The sequence below is a fragment of the Emydura macquarii genome, unplaced genomic scaffold (genome assembly GCF_026122565.2).
Source record: "Emydura macquarii macquarii isolate MOO-44397 ecotype Brisbane River unplaced genomic scaffold, CSIRO-AGI_Emac_v2 contig_1644, whole genome shotgun sequence".
NCBI classification, from domain to species: Eukaryota; Metazoa; Chordata; order Testudines; family Chelidae; genus Emydura; species Emydura macquarii.
In genome coordinates this window covers 5772706-5796067 of record NW_027131781.1, presented here as the reverse complement: position 1 = coordinate 5796067, position 23362 = coordinate 5772706, and the positions used below count along the sequence as shown (strand labels likewise).

Below are 23362 nucleotides of genomic sequence, written 5' to 3'. Positions count from 1 at the left end.
TTAATTCTGTAGCTGTCTGCTGCAAAATGTACCTTGTAATTTACTGATTAGCATTAATGCATGTGATAGCATAGCAGATTACAATACATGGATGGGCTATGGTGAACCAGCTGAAGTCAGTGGACTGCCATGTGGGTACAGCTGCATACAATAATGTACATTTTCAGAATCGGAGCCTCAACTTACTGCATGAAAATCCTAAAGGGACCTGATATTTGCACCTAGTTTGACCTACCTCTTGTGCACTTCCAGCAGTATGGGAGCTGGGTTAGTCTTTGCCTGCATCATGCTGCTCCATTCCGTTTACCTGTTATGGGCGAGTAAGTTGCCAGAGCAAATAGTGAAAAGGCACGTACCCTGTCATTTATAGTTGCTTTAAAGGTAGGATGTGACTAACCCCTGGTTCAGGAATTACTCTCTTGATTTACTTCATTTTGGGTTTGAGACTCACTCAATCTCAGAACTGTTGAAATCACCGTTTCTACTTGAATTGTTTGCTCTTGGCTGGAATGCTAGTGGGGATGTTTGGGTAGGCGTATTTGAGCCATTCGGGAACCAGCGCCGTGGTACGGAGAAAGTACGTCTCTAGCATTGTTTAGGCTGCAAATGAGTACGTTGGAGAAGTGAACATTGAGAGATTCCATTTATTTTGTACAAGGTATAATACCTTAGCACAGTGAACAAATATATTACAAATCTGTCTTGCTTTAAAAAAGTAGTGCCATTTCAGTGTCTATTTTCTAAACTAATGCTGTACAAGAATGTATCCCCCCCCCCCTTCCTGTTAAACTCTATGCATATCATTTCATTTGGTTTGGAAATCCAGCTTTGAAAAAGTCAAGCACATTGCTGTTCTCCAGAATCTCCTCTCACACGGTACAGAAACACAACATATACAATGACTAGGCTTGCAGCTTAGACAGCTTGTGCTAGTGCTAGACATGTGGTAAGTCTCTAACAATAGCCTTATGTAGTTAACAGCCGCCTTATTGATATTGCTGAGGTAAGTCTTTCTATCTGCTAAGTAAAATATATCCCTACCTGGCCCTACAAAATAATTGTCTAGTTACATCTTGAATAAGGCTTTTCTGGAAAGCAAAATTACTATTGCTGATCAATCATTTGCCCCCATGCATACATGCAGCATTCATGTAAATATTTGTATATTATCTTGCAACATGAAAATTTGCTTCTCTAACTGTATGGGGAAAGAGCTCTCTGGAGTTAGGTGAGTTGTCTGAACTGCAGATATTGCCAGTTGCATAAAGGGTTTGGGGGAACTTGTGCCCACCTCCACCCATGAAAGATTCCAGCTTTTTTTAATGCTGTAGTGCCAGGGCTTCCCTCCACTCCCTGACAAGAGAAATTAGTACATGGTGCTGGACTGACAGTAATGAAGCACAGAGGTACAGCACAGGCTGGGTCAGCATTAATGCAAACGTCTTTGCACTGCCTGGAACTAAGCCTTGACGCCAGCGGTGAAAGGGTAGTTCGCTCTCCAATCACATTCAGCTCATGGCCTCTTGGAGAGTCAAGGGGTCAAACTGCGATAGGGCTTTTCCATATGACATTAAACCCTATCTACTAGGAACCAGACTGGCCACCACCAATTCATTTCACATAGGCCTGTCAGCCGATACCAATGACTCCCAGCTGGAGCCAGATTCAAACCAGTGATCTAGAGGTGAAAGGCTCTGAATCTCACTACCAGTCCTTTAGGCCACTATTTCCTGCATTAGTATTGTTTGGTAATCACTCCATGCTTTAACAAACCGATTTTCTGTCTCTTCTGGTTCCATTAGAATAGCAAAAGCGCAACAGACTTTTTATATTTAAGAAGCAATCAATTTGCTACTCCCACATATGCCTAATAAAATTACATATTTATTCACTACTACTTCATGCTCAAGATCTACAAGAAACTGCTCAGTAGCAAGTATTCTATTTTCTGTGTCAAGAAGGGTTACAAAAAATAATCAGGGAGGCTTATTCCAAAGCCATATCACAGGCTAACCTCATGAGAATTTTTCCACAATCAGCTGTTTAAAAATGAAATCTAGTCCCTGCTCTGTTTAATACCATTTCAGGTAGACTCAGCAATGGATAAAGTTGTGCTACATGGTAATGCAGATAAAAAGAAAGGATTTATTATAAATGGCATGCAATTAATTTAGCTATGAGGGAATTGCTTGTAAAGGTGGTCTAGAAACCGCACTGTGGCTTAGAAAGCATGGGGTTGGGTGCAGAACAAAAACGGTTAGATTTTGAAACGTTCGCAGCGGACCAGCTCCTCAGCTGCTGTAAATCTGCAGAATTCCACTGAAGTCAGTGCATGTCAATTTACACCACTAACTGTCTGGGCCACCGTATCTACTAAAGTAGCAGCTGTATAAGGAGAAACAAAAACACAACTAAAACAATCAAAGGCTTCTACAGTTTGTTAAAAATGTGCCTCTGCCTGCCCGATGCTGGATAGCTCAACAATTGCCCTGTTCTGTTCATTCCCTCTGAAGCATCTGGTACTGGCCACTGTCGGAAGATAGGATACGGGGATAGTTGGACGATTGGTCTGGCCCAGTATGGCTGTTCTTATATATGGTGGGCATGAGACACACTGAGCTCTATGGTTAAAGATCACTGTGAAGATTTACATCACTAAAATTGTGCATGTGGCACTGAGAATAATCACAGACTGTGTATACGTAACATTCCTCTACTAAAATATCTTGGCAGCCAGTGGAAACAGGAACTTATTACAGAACTTATTACAGAACTAATTACCAAGGATAAAATAGACCTGTACACAGAATGGATATGATGATGATGATAGCATGAACCAAGGTTTACAAATTATAGCAGCTGAATTAAACAGCAGTCTTTCCTGGTTATTTATTTATTTTTTTTGGAGCATATCCTTTTCCACGATGCGTATGTAAAATATATTCCAGTATCTTTTTAGACATCTTGCTTCTAACAGTAAAGGTCTCTTTACGTGAGCGGTGGAAATGTACATCTGTAGCTGTTAGTACATAGTTAGGGGGCTTTGTTTTTATTTTACAATTAAGAGAACACTGTCTGTAGTGTCTTTGACTGGACTATGTAAACAGCTTTCTTGAGTAATTATTCCAGTCGTATGGAGGTGACGGTTCTTTATTTTTCTGTGATCTGTATAAAAACATCTTTTTAAATCTCATGCAGCAGCAGTTGGCCCAAATGGATGTTCTGTTAGGTTAGGTTCCCTGTGTAATACTATTTCAAGTCACAGCAGCATATTGCAAAACAAAAAAGGATTGTCTTTGTTTCTTTCATTTAGTCAGAGATAATGTTTGCAGCAGATTGCAACAGCGAAGTGTATCCCTTTAAGACTGCTTGTCCCAAGATGCCCCATGGGTCGGGCTGTGTCTTACAGGGAGAAGGTCATAATGACTAGGAATGTGGCTGTTCCTAGGCAGGTCATATGGATTCTGGTTGTACTTAGCACTACGACCACGGGCTTCTTGGACCACACTGACGGTGGGCTCTGAAGATACAATGAAAAATGGGTTACAATAGCCAACAGGCTGCTAGGTCTGATTGTCAAGAGTTTTACATGTTCATTTTAACACATGCACAGAGGCAAATCCTTTCCAAACTCTTTTCACCACTTGGGGTCTACTTCCAAATGCACTGCAAAGAACACTTTCAAAAGATCTGCCTTTTCTTTTTTAATCTTGCAATTGGGATTTGAAACTCAAAACGGTTTAAAAACAAGCAAGCATGCAGAGGGGTTGTGTGCCTCTTTGATCCCAAACTTGGGACCTTAGATAGCAAACCCAACACAATAATTTGGCTGTCCCTATCCCACAAAGCACAGTTGTCTCTTGATTCTGCCCAATCATAATGACTTCTGCCAGTAATGGAAAACTCAAGAGAGAATACTGCTAAAACTAATTTTTTCTTCTGTTGAAGAACTGAGTTTACTGGATTATCTCGGACACTTACCAACTTCATATATATTTTTATTAGTCTTTGATGAGGTTGGCATTTCTGAATAGGGCGAATCCCTGTGAATGGGTGATTTCATTTCCACATAACTGCTCTCCGAGTGTTTACATGTCACGATGGGTGGATCCTTAATGGTGGCGTATGGGTTTTCACTGCTGTTCAGAGAGCAGGTGCTTGAACTACACACAGATTCTTTCATATACTCTGCAAAACAAGAACAGAGCAGATTTCTTACAAAGGCCGGACCTGTCTGATGGCTACAACTGAACCTCTGCAGAGAGGGGGAAGAACTTTAATCCTTGAGGCAGCCAGCACAAAAATCCAACATTTGTGCTTTGGGTAGGCCCAAAGCATTCCATCTATAAAGCATCTTTTTATCCAGACTCATCCACAATTCATCTCCCCAGCATTTAGTAGGAAAACCCCACTCAGTACCAAGGCTTTTCCTCTGAAAAGGTCTAACTGCCCCTCGTTACACTATTTGTCTACACCATTTAATTTCAGATGGCAGCTTTTCCCACCTCCCATAATCCTCAAGAACCTAAGTGCTAATGTCATCCCTTCTTTATATGCACTGACCCAGGGAAGCATGCACCGGTTTGCTCTGAGCCAGCTTTGAAAGCAGTCATTTCTGTCGGTACTTGGTATGCTAGACAAGCTACAGGGTTAGCGTCCGAGCTGCAGTCAATATCAAATGCCGTAAGTTTGAAAATTAATTTTTCCGGGAGTCCTAGACCAGCATCAATCAAAATGGTTAGAGGGTTTTCTGTCAGATGTAATTGCAGGGTCTTTCCAGCACTGGAAGGATTAGATTTCTTCTTCGTGTTCTGTTCTGATGATAAAAATTCTGTAGGGGAGATCCCTGCTCGCAGAGAAATTCTTCCGTCTCTGCCGTGGGATGAAGCCCATCTTATGTCTCCTGAGGGTTTTTTTGATGCTGTAAACACTTCTCATTCCTTTCCCTCAACGCGTCATAAATAGATCAGGTTGTAATGCAGGCAAAATTACAAGAGGAGAGAAAGGTTGGCATGGGATAAAGAAGCTGCCAGGAACAACCCAGTCCTGAAACTGGCTTGAGAATTTCAGCCTTCTACAAATAACAGTGCCAGTCATGCTATTTAAAAAAAGGAATAAAAGAAAGAGAATAAATAAGTCTTAACATTGACTTTCAATAACGTGCCATTGCTGCTGTACGCAGTTCTGCTGCTGCCCACTGCCATTAATTTAGAACTAGAGCGATGCAATGAAAGAGGAGGCATTTTCTTGTGCTGGTTTACAGTACAAAGGCAGATCCTGGTATCTATGAAACACGCCCGGTGCAATGGTGGGACTTGCAAAATATCTGAACTCCCAGTTGCCCCCGCTGTCTAGTATGGGAGACAAAAAGAGAAATTCAGGTTAAGAAATAAACAGACAACAAAGACATCTCTTCCCCTTTAAAGATATTTCTCTGCTGCTATTTGTTTCCACTGCTATTAGAAACTCTTCCATGATTTCTTTAATCTATTGTGCAACCATTGCCATATAAGCAGCGGAGATGTGGTACCAGGAGTTAGTGTGTATGCACAGTATAGCACAACCCCAGCCTGCAGGATAATGGTGTTTGGGATAATACATGAACCAAAAAATGTCGCCTGGTCCTGTGAGGTGCTGAGAGTTCGACTCCTACTGAAGGGGTTGAGGGCATCCTGTGTCTTGCAGGATCAGTTCCTCAGTGAGGTCAGCAAGGAGCAAACTCAATCTCCTCTCTTCACAGACCCAGTCTTGATGCAAATCCTTCTGGGAAAGTCTGCTTGCTAATTCAGCACCTGATCCCCCCTGCCTGTGGGGAAAGCTCCAGAAGGAAATCTACTATTGCTCCTCAGTCCGGTCAGGTGTGTGTTTGAACTAGCTCAGAGTGTTGTGCCTCTGCAATGTCCCTGGGTCGGGAAGGCACCTCCCAGTCCCTTCCTGACAGCATGGTTCCAAGGCTGCTGCAATGTGAGCCTTGAATTCTGAAGAGCTTGGACAGTGAGGACAGATCCTCAAAGGTATTTAGCCCCTCACTTCCACTGAACTCAGTGTGAGTTCCTGGGTGCCTGCTCTTCCTATACAACTCTTTGGAGCTGAGCTGCACCCTCTGTGGAAGAGGCAGCTCAACATGCACAGACCCCTCCACACAAGAGTCTTGTGGGGAACAATCCGGCCTTTTGTACTTTCCCATTTCTATTCAGATGCTTGGCTTCACCCCAGAAGACGAACTTAGGTGGACAACAATATCTGGAACCATCTCTAAGCAGCATCAGCTTGTGAAATATTTGGCCTTCCTGTTTCAGTGAAGGTCTGTGACAGAGCAAAAACCACCCATCAAAAATGAACTGCATTCCTAATGCCAGCTAAACAGTGAATCTCAGACAGGAAGAGTTTAGCAGCGGCCTATTAACTCCTGCTAATGACCAGGAGCCCCCCCAATGCATTTCCAAACTTTGCAAGGCCCCAGGGTCTGATCCTGCAAACCCTTGCTCACAGAACCATCCCACTGGCTGTTATTCATTACTCATGTGAGTAAGGATTTGCGGGATCAATCTAGCAAGGAAGCTAACAGCAGGACAAAAACAATTCCAGAATCCTGCATCACAAAACGTTGCTTCTTTTGACAACTGCAGATGAGTTTTTAGTTATTTACAACCCTTCATAGTGCCCAAGTAAATCTGCTAGAATGCATTTTGAATAAGTACTGGAGTCTTAGCAATAAGAGACCTTCATCACAGCACTTGGCTCTTAAACCTTTGGTGAGAAGTGGGGCGAGACCAGCAGGGGAATTTGTGGAGAACGGGCAGGCTAGCAGATCAGCAAGGAGAGACTTGGGGAGCTTATAGTGCAAAACTGCACAGACCAAACTCACAAGGTGCATACATAAGGGATGAGAGCGCTGCAGGAACCGGGGTACCAATGCAGTGTATGCAACGATCAAATTAAGGCTCTCCTACAGTTACAAATTGGAAGGATATAAAACGAAGCGTTTCTGCTCTTACATCAATGTGAGTGTGGCGTTACCACATGGACTACAAAAGTTACTCCAGATTTATACTGGTGTAAATGGGAGCAGAATTTAAGAGCCTGGTCCAACATCCATTGAAATCAGCAGGAAGCTTTCCATTCCCTTCAATGGGCAATGGATCAGGCCCTAAAAGAACAAAGCCTCCCATACTCCAGCTACTTCGAGTTCTGTCCTTTTCACACTGCGTTGGAGTCAAAGGTCTGTCGTGTGCCCTTGCTTAAAAAGCTGAGGGACAATACACAAAGAATACAGGAATCATGCAAAGAAATGGAAACCCCTAGAATGAAAGGCCCTGTGCTCTATGCATTGGGCCCAATTCTGCGGCCCTTACCAGGGCAAAACTCCCATTGACTTCAGTGGGAATTTTGTCTGAGTGAGGATTGAGGGACTGGATCCTGTAAGATGCTGACTGCTCCTGGCTCCCACTGGGTTCTCCTCAATGAGGCAGAGCTCAGCACTTCGGGGGGAGCTTGCCCTGACTAGGGACATTGCTTAGATTCCTTCCATTCTAGCAGAAGGAAGTCCCAGCTAGCTGTCTGCAAATGACATCCTCTAATGGCTGGTGAATATTCATAGCAAGGACTGTTCATTTGGCAAATGACCCTTCACGAGGAATTGATGGACAGACATTAATAAAAATAGACTATAAATTCTATGGAAACAGAACCTGTTTAATCAAGTAAAGTGAGAATGTAGCAGACCACTTCCCTCACCCTATTCATGCTGATGAATGAGTGTCCATAGGAGACAAAAGGCAGGAATCAATAGGTCCCTGTAGCTTTAAGCACCAACAAGAAAATTAGAAAGTCAAAGCAAGCTGAAAGGATAACCAGCAGATTTCACACTGCCCCAGAGTCCACTGGCTAGCGTCTCCCAACGGCCCAGAGGGGACCTAAATTGCACAGGTTTGGGAATTAAACTCTCAAAGTAGATTCTGGTAAAACAATTTCATCTACAACTTTTAAAAACATTTATCTCTGGTTGTTCTGCTGGGGAGCACGTAAATAGCTGAATTAATCTGGGCTGTTTCTTATTTGAAAACATGAACATCTGACAAATTCCCACCCCAGAGTGCGCGATTCAATCCAGCTCAGATATGTGTATCTGCGAAATGAGGGTTTACAAAGGACTGCTGTGAGATCCGTAACTAAAGTGCAAGCAGGGCCTCCTCAGAGCTGTGTAAATCAGAAGTAACTAGTGAAATCAATGGATTTATGCCATAAAGTACCACGGAAGTGGCACTCAGACCATATAGATTTTCTGTGTCCAAATGCCTTTAGCAGTGGGCATGAAGAAGCAGTATCCCAAAGGGATGATTCCTGCTGACATTAATGAGAGTTATGTGCCTATACAAAGAGACTCGACCCCTCACTCTGAACAGGGTGTAATTTATAGAGCACAGCCTGTGCTTGGAAACACACTGCACTTTATCAGCTAGGTACAAATGCACTAGAGCGCAGTGCGTTTTAACTCTAAAAGAGCTGGAAGTGTCTGCATCATTCTGTTATTAAAATGATTTGGTAGAAAAAAAAAGTCTGACACCAGGAGCTAAATTTGTTATAAGACCCATTTTAAAATTAATTTTAACTCAAATCAATTTACCAATTTACTTATAAATTCTCAGAAAATTCATTCTGTGCTCTAAGAATCAGTGTTGGGGGTTTTTCGGGGGCAGGGAGAAGCAGGAGTGTTGCTAAGAGCTGGTAAAAAATAGATTTCCCATCCCACAAAAAATTAAGGTTTAAAAAAAATTTAATCCAGAATCAGAGCAAAAGGTCAAAATTTCAATTTTTTTGTGAAATTAAATTCTGAAAAAATGTTTTTTGATACATATGAAATGTTTCATTTAGATTTCAACCCTTTTATTTTTTTAATTTTTATATATATCTATATAAAGTAAATGTCAAAACAAAAATAATTTAGAAATTAAAAATCAAAATTTTAATTAAAAAAGTGTTCAATTTTTTTCCTAAATGAAATTTTGTCAAAATTGATACAATTTCATGAAAGAATTCAATTTTGTTGAACCAATGGAAAACCGTTTTGACAAAAAATGTCTGGCCAATTCTAGGGTTTTCTGTATTTTTTATACTAAAGTGTTTGAGTCCTTGATTTAAGTGCAAAACTCAACCTTAGCTACGGGATCACAACCAGCACTTCTGTATTTTCCATTTATGTTCAATAAATATATTTAAACATATCAAATAGGACACAAATCAGCGGAATGTCTGCGCTTCAGATTTTTAACCCCATGACATAGACATGACATGACATAGACATAGACACTGTAAGGACCAGAGATTTCATTTTTTCTATTAAAATCAGAATACGCTAGTTCCTTCCACAGACCATCCTTCACACCCTTTCATTATACATTTCCTGATTCTCCTATGGTGTAATAATGACAAGATTTAGAATGTGTAGTCATGTTTCAAGCACTGTGCAAGCATTATGTGATACAGGGCAAAAATACAATCTCCCCGGTGTAATCAAAACTATGGAGGACACGCAGAGTGTATATCTAACAAGGTGCTTTCCCTGACCTGGCACATCTCCACTATTTTCCATAAATGCAATGTAATGGCAACAGATTTGCGCATGTCAGCACGATAGTATGATGCTTGTGATGATGTGTTCTGGCGTAATGAAAATAAAGCTGCAATGGGTGATACAGACCTTTTGCAATGTTGCCAACTCTCAGGAGTTTATCATGAGTCTTGTAATATTTGGTTTTCTTCTTAAAGCCTCAGCTCCTGGAGTCATGTCATTACATGAGAAGAAGCGATTACTTACCTTTTGCAGTAACTGTAGTTCTTCGAGATGTGTGTCCCTACAGCTGCTCCATGTCAGCTGCACATGTGCCTCTCGAGACGCTGATCAGAGATGTTTCCGCTAGAAGTGCCCCTTCAGCCCATGCGTGCACCCTAAGCTGCGTTTTATGCCTGGGTAGTGGCGGTCCCACAGGGGGACACATCTTGAAGAACGACAGTCGCTGCACAAGGTGAGTAACCTCTTTTCTTCTTTAAGTATTGTCCCCATGGGCACTCCACTTCAGGGGACTTCCAAGCAGTTTCCCCAGAGGGAGGCAGGAGCTCCAGAACAGAGCCCAGAACTGAAGATAGTACTGCAGTACACAGAGCCGCATTGGATCTGATGGCATGGATTCAAGTGCAGTGCTTCGAAAACGTACGTACTAAAGCCCATGTGGCGGTGCTACATATCCCAGACACCAATACTTAAGCAATGCTGTGGATGTTACTTGTGACCTGGTAGAATGTGCTGTCACCCTTCAAGCAGAATGAATGCCTGCGGTCTCATAACAAATGACAATACATCCAGATGTTGCATGCAGTGTTCTTGCAGCCGTGTTGGCCCCAGGATATTAGAGAGACAAGGTGGGTGAGGTAATATCTGTTATTGGACCAACTTCTGTTGGGGAGAGACACAAGCTTTTGAGATTACACACAGCTCTTCTTCAGGTCTTGAGAAGAGCTCTGTGTAAGCTTGAAAACTTGTCTTTCCCCAACAGAAATTGGTCCAATAAAAGTTATTATCTCACCCACCTTGTCTCTCTCATATATCCAGATATCCATCTTGATAGTCTCTGAGCAGAAATTGTGGATCCCTGGGTTCTATCCACAAAAGAAATGAACAGCCTGGGTGACTTTTGAAATTCCTTGGTCATATTCAAGTAGAAAGTCAGCATCCTTCAAACATCCAGGATGTGAAAACAGAACTCCTGCAAAGAGTTACATGGCTGCAGGAAAAATACTAGTAGATGAATAGATGGGTTAAGGTGGAACACCGAGAGACCTTAGCTAAGAATTTAGGATGTGGGCATGAAGAAACCTTATCCCTGAAGATACTTTAGTGAACAAATCTGTCATCAAGGCACCAATCTCCCCAGCTCTACGTGATGGCTACTAAAAAGGCCAGCTTCCTAGATGAATGGAGCAGAGAACAGGCTGCCATAGGTTCAAACAGATGTTTCATAAGATTAACTGAGTATCAGGCTGAGGTCCCCAGTTGAGGTGGTGTCTTTAGTTTGGGGGCAGAGATTCCCTGAACGATTAATAAATCTAGATGATACAGGATAAGCAAATATGGAAAACCCCTCTATAGTCGGATGAAAGGCTGATACTGTGGCCAAATGGACCTTTATTGAGCTAATTGATAACCCCGATTTCTTCAGATCCAGCAGATAATCCAGGATGACTGAAAGAGGCATTGATTCAGGCTGGAAGCAGTGATGACAGTACCAATAGGAGAATCTTGTCTATTTCTTCAGGTAAGCAGTACAGAATGACTTCTTTCTACTATTCAGTGACACCTGTTGCACTTCCTCAGAGCAGGAGGATTCTAACCTCATGAACCATTGAGGAACCATGCCCTAAACTGGGAGACAACCCGCATCCCATGAGAGGAGATAAGCAGTGGTCAGGAGCTTGGGGCATGGATGGACAGATAGGTGAAGCAGGTACGGGTACCAAACTTGTCTTGGCCAGGTTGGTACTATAAGAATAACTCTTGCCCTGTTCTGTCTGATTTTGTTCATCACCCTCAGTATCAGCAGAGTTGGAGGAAACGCATAAAGCCAGACCCTTCTTCCAAGGCAGAAGAGTCATGTCTTCCAAAGACCCAACTTGAGCAGAAATGATGACACTTCTTGTTCCTGGGGGTGGCGAAGAGATCAACCTCTGGCAGACTTCATCTTTGGGATATGTTGCGGAGGACTTGAGAGCGTAGCTCCCATTCCTAGTCCTATAAGAAGCGTCAGCTGAGAACATTGGTTGTGGTGTTCTTAAGGCCTGGGAGGCAGTCTGCCGAAATTTGGATCTGATGAGCTATGCACCAGTACCATAACTTCCTGGCTTCAGTGCACAGAGGGGGATCTTGCTCCTCCCTCCTTGTTGATATAGAATATGCAGGACACATTGTCCATCATGACCCTGACTGATTTGCGCCTGAAAAATCTCCAATCAAGGGCTCAAAAGGTGCACGTGCGCCTGAAGGGGAGCACCCATAGGGACAACTCAAAGAAGAGTCTCTGCTTTCATCTAAAAAATATGGTAAGTCTAGCCCCTGGGGTTGCAAAGGAATGTTTGTAAAGGTGACCCTGCCCCCAAAGGCTCAAACACCAGAAGGCAAATCGAAAGAACCTAACACTGATTATTTCTTAAAGTCTCACACGTTTTTAAGCCAATCTCATGATTTTTTGGGGCCCGACCCAGGATTTTTGAATAGTTCGCATTGGCAATATAGCCTTTGAGGCCTTCATTGCCCTGATGTACCTCCCATCCCAGTTTCCCCACTACAGGAAGGTGGCTTCAGACCTGATCCTGGGGACAGAAGGACTCCAGGGGAGCTAGCACCACTGGGAGTTCCTTGTATAGCTCAGGAAATCAAGAGAGGACATCTGAACTCTTTGAGTCTGCACTGAAGGCAGATTTACTGCATTTGTAATGGGAGGGCATAGGAAAGGGACCTCTCTGTGTTGCCTCAGGAAGCTACATAGGCAGAGCTGAGAGTCAAGCCCTGCACTGAAGGTTACATCATGTCTGTGTCTCAGTAGCCAGCCCAGAGGCAGTGGCCAGGGCTGAGAGTCTAAGGACCTCTCTTGTGTTGGTGGAATCTGCAACTAGTAAATGAATCGCTTCTGGCAGGCTGTGTGTTTTGCTGCAGAGGAGCCTCTGCTATGTTGCAGTGTGGGACCAGAGCCTGGCTCTGCCCAGCCACAAACCCATCCACGCTTTTAACTAGCAAAGACGGGCACATGAATCTTTTTGTCTGAGCAAGGCCTGTCTGTACAAATCAGCTAAGTGTTTTGCTTCACTGAAATGTTCAAAGCCCAGAGAGGTGGATGGTGGCTTTCAAAAATGTGAGTCACTCTTGTAAACGTTGAACATTGAAAGAAATTGGTGAGCAACAAGAAATGGCTAAGAACAACATCAGTCTGCGACTGCTGAAAATCAGAATGAGTTCTTTGCTGGACCAAACAGAGCAACAATCAAAGCAGAGGTGCGGAAAGAACATCCAGGGCTGGGAGACAGGCAGAATTTGTCCAATAACAAACCAAGACTTCTTAGGCACCTGTACCTGATGCAAGTGTCTGATGAGACAAGCCATGATAACTTCTATCCACCCGATGTCCAAAATACACACCCATGCAAAACACAGTTTGAGATGATTGCAGACTTTGCAGACTTTACTAAGTTACATATCATTAGATGCTGTTTTAAAGCGGACTCAGAGCAAAACCAGGAGAAAAGGGATGAGATGGGAGAACGGGAATGCAGCAGTGTTCACATACATCTAACTCTGCTAGCTTCTTCCTTTTTATGGTAGCTACTGTCACCCTCTCTCTTCTGCTGAGCTGTATATGACTCTCTGAACTCATCTGCTGAGAATGAAAAATCATTTTAAAATGCAAAGCAGGTTTTCTCCATTCAGAAATAATTGACATGGACAAATGCAGAGCTAAGCGAGGAGACAGGGACAGGGACTGCCTTTCCCATCTCTACCACTGAACTATGTGACGGTGGCTAAGTCACTTCCCCTCTCTGCCCCTCTGTTAAACTGTAAATTCTTCAGGGCAAGAAGTATCTCTTCCTAGGTGTCTGTACAGCTGTAAACACCATGGGGCCCTGACTGAGACTGCGGCCTTTAGGTGCTGCTGCCACACAAACAACAACAACAAGAATGCTACATTCCTTATTTGGAAATAAAACGGTTAACGACCTGATTCTCCAACCCCTACTCAGGTCACTCATCTCATTGATGGGAGACTTGCGTGAGCAGGGTCTGCAGGATCACGTGCTAGAATTTTGAATGAATGTTTCCTCACTGTGTATGTGCAACAGTAGGGCAGCACGGCACAATTTGTCACCTTGAGTGATCTGGATTTCAACTGCCAACAGAGCTCAGGTGAAGAATCCTAGCTGAAGCAACCCTGACTTACACTCATGGTAAGATGGATAAATGCCAAAGCTTCTCTTTGTGGGATCCCGGAGTTGGGAATGTCTTTTATCTGACTGACTCAGCTTTGCGAACTTGCTCTATCTCTCAGGGGCAGAAGGTGGGTTCAGAGAGTTAGGTACAGTTCAGTAGGCCGGGTGTTGTGAGTAGCACATGCCCCCACACAGAACTGAACGCACAGAATGTGTCACATTTCCGTCTACTAAATTAAAAACACAGTATCAGTGTACTACTGCCTACAGGCCAGTATTTCTTTCTCTCTTCCTCTCCCTCTTTCTCATTCACCCATCCATCCATCCACCAGGGGCCCACCACCACAGTAACTGTACAGCATTCTCAGCATACATTTCTGTCATTTAAACACCTGTTTGCAGCAGAAAGCCAGTTACTCTGAGTACCTGATGCATGAATCAAATTAACCCTGTCTGGATTACTGAAAATGTTCTAGGGAAAACATCACTGCCAGGTACACGCATGTGACGCAGCTCCTCGTGTTTTGTACAGCACTGAGGCGAACCTAAAAAGAGTGACTGTACACAAACAATAAAACCAGACACAGATACAACCCCATCCGCCCTGCTGATGTCACTCAAGCCTATTGAGATCCTGGCCCACAGTGCTGTGCTTTTGAAATGCAGAGTTCTAGTGAAAACCCATGGCACCCTCTTTTGAAAATCCCATGAGGTGCCTATCCGCATCTTCAGGCATTGACATACCTTTGAAAATCTGGCCCCAGATCATCTCTAATTGGGGTCGGTGCCACACCCCTTTAAACATCAGTTGTGTCTGGTCTATAATAATCAAACTACTACTGAAGACCTTTACTTCTCTTGGATGTAAAGGAGTTCACAGTGGGCTGGACCACTTATAGGTGCAAATTTTGAATAGCAACAAGTAAAGTGAACTAAACATTTAAAGACAAAGGCTAAAATCCTAAATAGATAATGAAATATATAACAAGGGGATAACCTTTCAAAGTCCACTGTGGCTATGGTTCTTGATCTTTACACATATAGTCATACATACATATCTCTCTCTCTCTCTCTCTCTATATATATATATATATTATGATTAGGATTGGAAGAATTGGATTTTTACTGGTAAATGTCGATTTCACCATACACAACAAATGAATGAAAAAATATTTTCATCTATGACCATCAAAATCTGTAGCTATGCAAAATAAAAAGAATGCTAATTGAGAACTTATCAGAGTTTGCTTTAAGGATATTTACTCTACATATTTTGACTTGTGATATTGATAATTTGTGCTTTAAGGGTTATAAAACATTACCCTTTTTGAATATCAATATCTGCTGTCATTAAATAATTATTGCCCAGCTCTCCATATTTGTGAAAAATTAAATCAACAGAAAAAAGCTTAAAAATAAACAACTATAAAAATTGAATTCTGCCAAGCCTAATTATAGAGACAAGGTGGGCGAGGTAATAGTTTTTATTGGACCAACTTCTGTTGGCAAGAGACCAGTTTTTGAGCTTACACACAACTCTTCTTCAGATCCTCTTCAGCCTAATTATGATGTGCAGAGGTGTGAATTCAGGCTGCATGTTTATATAATTATTTTCACGTCATAAAAATAAATGGTGATTTATTTTAATCTACGTTTGTACTGATGGTTTCTTTGGTGAAACCGTGAGTAATTTATTGTACAGTAAATTTTCTTTCATTAGAAGAAAAAGGGCTTTTAATGAACAGTGATATCAGTCAAGTAATTGGAAGCGCTACCAGTCAATGGGATAAGGAAAACGCATGAAGAAAACTAACATTTGTTCTCTTAATATTTTGACAGATTATGTATAGTGGATTTCCTTGTACTATTCTCACTGAAAGGCAATGGGAGAAATCAGTCTTTTCCTACATATTATATTCATTATTTTTATAAACAAAAAATATTTTCATTCTCTAGACCGGGCTTACTGTTTGAAATACACACCTGAGTGCCGATCACTATCATATATTTTTCATACTCATGGGCCTCCATCTATCAATTTAATTAAAGGGCCAGATCCTGCAACTCTTACTCAGATAGGCAGTTCCATTGGTTTCATATAAGGACAGCTTGCACAGGGAAGGGTTGCAGGATAAAACCCAGCTAAAGTATATTATTGAAGGAGACTCAAATATTTAGCTTCCCAAATCAATACACAGGACTAAATTCTCAGATGGTGCAAACTGAAGTGCTCCACTGACGTCAAAACCAGCTAAGATTCTGATCTCAGAAACCTGCATGTTCTAGAAAGATACTAAGTCCTCCTTGTTTCACTTTGTGCACCAATCCTGCAGGCCTCACCGGGCCAAACACCCATGGAAGTCAATGGGAGTCTGAACTGAGGAAGGGTTTGTGGGCTCAGGGCTCACTCCACATGGGGTTCTCGCCTTCAAAACCTGAATAACTCCAGGAAATTAGACATAAAGCAGCCTGTGGGTTTCTGAAATCTAAAGAAAGCTGGGCTTGGGTCTGAGCTGTGTTCAGGCAAGTCCTGTGTGCTCCACCTTTCTGAGCTGCAACAAGCTGAGCATTTAATTATTCAATGCTGCAGTGACTGATTAAAATGACTAAGAGCGAAAGAGGAAGCCATTTCATCACAGGCAGTGACCTAATTCCAGCCTGTTGTATACATTCTCTTAGTGTAGTGCATACTGCTCAGCTCCAAAGGCTGTTTGTGTTTCTAAGAGTTTTGTGCAAAATGAAGCTAAAGAGCTTTACCATGCAATACGGTAAGTGACAGTGGCATCTTAGCAGGCACATGCACCAGCCATTACATGTTCAGCAAGTTCCCCACAGCCTTGGTAGGAATGCAGGCTTAGGGTCTCCAGCTGCACTAGGGATCTTTCCACCTGGCTAGACACATCTTGGTTTCCCAGCTCATCCAAATGACAATACCAGTAGCAGTGCAGCACCCTTGCTAGTATTACACTGCAGTGTCAGCATTAGGTATGATCCTATGATCTTGTGAAAACTGGCATCCATAATTTACAGAGCATACACCTCTGGCTCAGAGTCAAGAGGGCTGTCAGCTGAGCCACGCAAGCATTTTGTACCTCATCGTTCTGTGCTTTCTTTTTATAGGCAAACACTTTTCAGGTGTTCAGGATTCCTATCTCACCTCTTCTACCACAGCCCTCCTGTCAAACTCCTTGCTAGGGTTACTGCAGCCATTCGATACTATACCTTTGAAGCTTTTTTCCATTATGTATGTGTTCTGACGTCTATCCATCCCACAAGCACCTGCATAAAAATAATATATAATGGAAAAGAAATAAATATTTATGTAAATTGGAGTGCTTTGACTAATGCTTAGCATATATTCTTTCCCCTTTGTTCACCAAGGCCCCTATTCACTTAGGCGTGGGCTTAGCTTTTAAGATGTGTTTGAGCCCCATTTTGACTTAAATGGGACTTAAGCACATGCTTAAAGTTGAGCTCATACGTAGCGTTTCCCTGAATAGTAGTGCTTTCCTGAATCAGGACACCACTTCTCACCAAGAATAAATTATCCTTCAGAACAGGGGGAAAAAAATCTGCTGATAAGCTCACTATTGAAGCGCTTGGGTTAGAGGTATGCAAAAAGAAAAAACAAAAAAACCCCAGACAAACCAATATGACACTAGAAATTTCATATTATGGACCAGATTATATTGCACAACAGTTAATTTTAGGTCCTGTTTCATCTGTAGATTTGAAAGTTATTTATTCACAAGCTTTGCTTCAGAGATGTTGCACATATACTATGTAGGCTAGTTACATGATTTCCCTTTAAAATCTGCACATTATTTAATAAACAGACGACAATTAGCCTTAAATGGCTACTGAGCTGGTTCAAAGCATAGCACTTTACAGTGGATTGTCAATTTCAAGGAAATTTACTAATGAAATTCCATAGGAACATGCCACAAGTTACTTGCCGGGGTCCCTATTCGGTTTTACTAACTGGTGTTGCTTAAAATCACCCCAGATGACAACCAGGTTTAAGAGAACACCAACTATAGCTCCTCAATTCTTTTTAACTTCGTAGTCTAACATTTCTTACTGTCTAGCAGGGCCAACACAATTTCAGTTATGGAAATAGCACCATGTCTGTCTGACTTCTAAAATTCACAATCAATAACAAAGCTGTGTTGTTAGAAAAGCCCTGTGAATAAGATGTTCAAGGATTGGCCTAACCTTTCATCTGGAAATGTCCTCGGGTCTCTGCAGAGAACAAGAATAATCTCTCACCCCAATCCTCGCAGCAGCAATCTGCATTATCCCAAGGGCTCCTTCTTCGTGACAGAGATGGTGGTTGCAGCCTTTTCCCCCCCACTAAATAAATCACCATTGCCCTTAAATTACCGACAGTCCAAAGTTAAAAATCATCGGCCCCGATTTTTAGGCCCCCTATGAACCACCTTCCTGTCCCAGCCTGCCTCCCTCCTCATCCTCCGTCTTCTCCCAGCGTATCCCCCCCGGTAGCTGGAAGCAGCGGGACAGGGCTGCTCTGGCAGTTCTAGGCCAGTGGGGGAGCTCTCTTACATAGGGGTATTCCTTGGGGCTTATTTCTGCCCCCTTGAAGGCCCTTTTATTTTGGCAGAGTTGCACTAAGGGGCCCCAGGACCATGGAGGACTGGCTCCAGTACAACTGAAGTGGAAAGAAACTGTACAAATGCACTTTCAGTGCAGTGCCTCCTTGTTTGTATTGGTCTCATCTGCTTACATGCGTGGGGATAGAAGTGGGCACACTGCCCCAGAGCCTTTCGCATCTGAGGTGGTGTGTGCAACTCCACAGCACCCCCAAATGCTGGGCATTACCTTCAGGGGACATTGAGCCATTAATAGCATCTGGAATAACTGTAGAAAGAGTTGACATTCAGAGCATCAGCAGGAGGAGCACAGCTACCTGGCTGGCATAGTCGGGGGGGGGGGGGGGGATATAGAATGAATGGGGGGCAGTGTATTGGTGAGATGTTGGGCAAAAAGAAGGAGCCCAGACGACAATCAACTAATAATTGGGATGGAGGTAAGAAGTTCAGCCTGTATGGAATAGAGATGACGGCGGGCACCTGCCCCGAGGGTTAATGAGGTAGAGTGGGTTATCCCAGTATAAAGGGTGCAGCAGAAGAGATGAAGGGAAGTCCAAGCCTACAATAAGCCACAAGTGGGGCCATAGGAAGAGACACTGCTTATGCAATGCAATAGTATCATGTGAAGAGTCCCTGACCTACAAAAGCAGTATTGGAACAGAGAGGAACAACCTTGCTTGGTGGCTCATAATCTTCAGAACATGACCTAGTCCTGCAAATGGCTTGAAAATACTGATTGAAGTCATCATAGTTAGCGAGTAAACAAGCACAGAAGAAAACTGGAGTGATCCTGTAGAGCGATATCCCGGTAGATATCATGGATAATGAGCAGATAATGACGTCTGAAGAGAGGAACAGCATGATTTAGTGCAGTAGTTCCCAACTTGTGGCCTGGGGGGCCAAAAATGGTCCGCGGGGGCTTTCAAAGTGGCCCATGGCTCCCCTCCTGCTGGCTGCAGAATGGAGCTGCTGGCTAAGGACCCAGGCAGAGCGCGTTTCGGTGGGGCTAAAAGACCAGTGCAGGCTCCTTGCTGCAGCCAAGCGGACGGAAGATCAGCGCTCCCCTCCCCTGGCTGTAGCAGGGAGCATGGCAAAGCGCTCCAACTAAGTCCATAGGCGCTGGGGTCCTGCTGGAACCAAAGGGAGGGGAGATCAGTGCAGCCTTCCCCTGGCTTCAGCAGAGAGTGCTCTGCCTGGATCCCTATGTGCTGGGGTCCCTGCTGGAGTCAGAGGAAGGGGAGCTCTGATCTTTTGTTCCCCTGGCTGCAGAAGGGAGCCACTGCCTAGAGACCCAGGTGGAATGCACAAGGCTACAGGATGCATGCGGTTTCCCTGCTGCAGCCAGGGAGATGGGAGATCAGTGAGGAGGGAGCATCCTCGCTGAATTCCTTCCGTCTGGCTGCAGTTGGGGGGAGCCTGCTGGCAGAGACTGGTGGCCCTTCAGGGTTGTAAAAATGATATCTGTGGCCCTCAAGCCAAAAAGGTCGGGAACCACTGATTTAGTGGCTTAACAGGTCAAGATTTACTCCAAGAAACAGTAAGTCATGTTCACCGAAACATGAAGCCAAGCTATGTACAGTATTGTTATATGGGTGCCCTCATGGGTGCCCTCATGAGATGTATACATCCTGATGGAGATGAAGAGTTCTGAATAAACTATTGGTGACTGTTGTCTAGATCCACTAACACGCTGCTACAGTTTGGTGGTTTAGAAACTAAAGATATAGATGATTATCTAAGAACATAAGAATGGCCATACTGAGTCAGACGAATGGTCCACCTAGCCCAGTATCCTGTCTTCCAACAGTGGCCGGTGCCAGAGGCTTCAGAGGGAATGAACAGAACAGGGTAATTTATCGAGTGATCTATCCCATCACTCAGTACCAGCTTCTGGCAGTCAGATACATACGGACATCCACAGTATGAAGTTGCATCCCTGACTACCTTAGCTAATAGCCATTGATGGATCTATCCTCCATGAACTTATCTAATTTTTTTTTACCCTGTTATACTTTTGACTTTCACAACATCCTCTGGCAAGGATTCCACAGGTTGACTATGTGTTGTATGAAGAAGTACTTCCTTATGTTTGTTTTAACCCTGCTGCCTATTCATTTCATCCAGCACTCCCCTGGTTCTTGTGTTATGTGAAGGAGTAAATAACAGTTCCTTATTCACTTTCTTCACACCATTCATGATTTTATAGACCTCTATCATATCCCCCAATAGTCGTCTCTTTTCCAGTCACAGTCTTTTTATTCTTTCCTTGTATAGAAGCTGTTCCATACCCATAATCATTTTTGTTGCCATTCTCTGTACTTTTCCAATTCTCATATCCCTTTTTTTTGAGATGGGGCAAGCAGAACTGCATGCAGTATTGAAGGTGTGGGAGTACTATGAACTTCCATCATGGCATGATATTTTCTGTCTTATCATCTTGCCTTTCCTAATGGTTGCTAACATTGTTAGCTTTTTTGACTGGTGCTGCACAATGAGCAGATGTTTTCAGAGAGCTATCCACGATAACTCCAAGATCTCTGTTTTTGAATGGTAACAGCTAACTCTTCGTTAAGGTCAGATTCTGATCTCAGTTCCATGGGTGCAACTTCAGTGGAGCTCCTGCCATTCACAGTGGCAATGCAGAACTTCTAATTCACTCCAACTGAGAGCTGAATTTGGCCTGTAGCATGTAAGCTCCTTGGAGTAGGGTCCTCAGCACAGGAACCTCAGCTTGTATTTGTTGTAAACCACCTTGCACACTTATAGTACTATAGGAATAATGATGAGATCTGCCTTATCCAGTTACTTTCTGGGTAGGTCAATATTTTGCATCATAACCTTAAAAATATCCTTTATATTTAAGGTTTGTCTATTTCTCATTAAAAAGAGAGAAGACGCTGAGCCAAAACTCCTGATCCAGGTGTCCCTGATCGTCCCAAAAGTTCCCATCCAAATCCAGCTTAGGCCCGTCTGTAACAGTCGCCTCACCTGTTGGTTTTAACCATTCATTATTCAGAGCTTTTCTGAACGCACAGGATTCAGTCTTGCAAACTCTTACCCATGCAAATAGTCCTTACCCAGGTGAGTAGACTTTATCTGCACAAGTCCCACTGAACTCCAAGGGGCTACTCATGTAAGGAATACTTGTTCGAGTAATGGTTTGCCGAACTGCGTCCATAAAGTCCAGTTTGTGAATAGAAAGATCTTTCTGGAGATTCTCCTTGATTCCTGCATTTTCTTGAATGTGTATTTGTATACCGTTGGGCATTTGAAATTGAAAGGCCAGGAATTAGCAGGCCTGGTTAGCAGAATGCGGCTGAGCTGAAGATAAGAACACAGCATGCGCATGAGGAAAGCTGATGTCTGCCTAGTGAAGCATTGATGCTAGGAATTCAACATCAGTTTAAGGTAGGTCTCTTCTACCTAATACAATGTCAGGCATTTCATTATCCTCCAGTGGAAGCAAAAATGTGACTTTCCAAAGCATCACTGGTGTAATTTTCATGACTTTTTATTGCCTAATAAGCTAACACAAAAAACAAAACAGGCAGGAGAAGTGGAAGAGAGTATGTGGAAACCAAAACAGAAGTACCATATGTTCTTTAAATGTTGGGTAAAAGTTACAGAAAACTACAAGGACTAATGTTTTCAAGACATACCGGTATTTGTCCTGTGATAAGGCAGCTGCCAAAGATGATATAATTGCTAGTTTTATTATTGAACAGCATACCAGAGAGACCAAAATAAAGATCAAGTCGCCTTCCACTGAGCCAGAGAGTGCTGGTTGACTGGTCCCCATGGATACATATACATATGTGCATTTTATATACGTATCCTTCCATACATATTGTATATTTCATAAATGTTTGTTTTGTTGTAGTGGATCTGGACTCAAGATTTGAAAGAGATGAAAGGAAAATTAACAGGAGTTACATCAATACGGTCCCACCAAATTTCCAAACCCCATGAGCAAGATACTACATGCACACACATTTTGTCTCCGATACATTATGCTTTCATAACCCACTTTTGATATTAACATTTACAACATTCCTCAAAGTTCTCCTGCAAGGTCCCAAAGCTGCTGAGAGACATGTGCTATATTATTTTGTAAACTGGAAATGAAAGAGATGTGAAAATGGACTACACAAATATTCCTGTTCTGCAGACCCTGAATTGAGGGAAAGTTTGGGTCTACATCTAAATCCACACTATGCTGCTGGATCCAAAATCCTGGATTGAAGCATTCTCCCACACACCCTGACACTTGGGAAAATTTTGAACCAGATTGGATCCAAACTTTGTGGCTGAGCCTCTCTCAAACAAATGAAACGTATCTGTATTTTAATGGCTGTTCAGTTGTTGCAAACATATCTCAAACCAGGTGCTCAGACACTGTATTTAGGGATAGAATTATAGACGCTCCAGGCAGTCAGAATCAGCAGTTCTTGGTTACAGCATTTGCTTTCAAGATTTGATTTAATTAGCAAAATAACGTTTTTTTAAAAAAACGTACTGAGCGGTTTGAGACTTTGGACCTGTTTAGTATGAGATCTGGAGGCTGAAATCTGTACATTTACCAGTATTTTTTTCCTCCATAGGACACACATACTAGCTTGTTATTGTAAGGTGTCACCCACACCAAAATATCATGACCCAGAATATTCTAAATTCAGACAAACAGGCAACACACTCAGCAATTCCTGGAATGGGAGGCAGGGAAGAGAAAAAACAAAGACAAGCCACTCCTTGAAGCTGACAGGACTAGGTTTCATGCAAAG

General features: G+C 42.8%; 1 protein-coding gene across 1 annotated transcript in view; it reads right to left on the bottom strand.

Annotated features, from left to right (window-relative positions):
* Positions 1–724: 724 nt before the first annotated feature.
* Positions 725–23362, bottom strand: part of MEGF11 (multiple EGF like domains 11) — a 334716-nt gene continuing 312078 nt past the window's right edge. The window contains exons 24-26 of the mRNA XM_067555545.1: positions 17194–17250; positions 3982–4188; positions 725–3520 (exon numbers count right to left, since the gene is read on the bottom strand). Coding sequence (XP_067411646.1) covers positions 3360–3520; positions 3982–4188; positions 17194–17250 — 425 coding nt within the window. The 3' untranslated portion in view covers positions 725–3359. The remainder of the gene's footprint in view (positions 3521–3981; positions 4189–17193; positions 17251–23362) is intronic.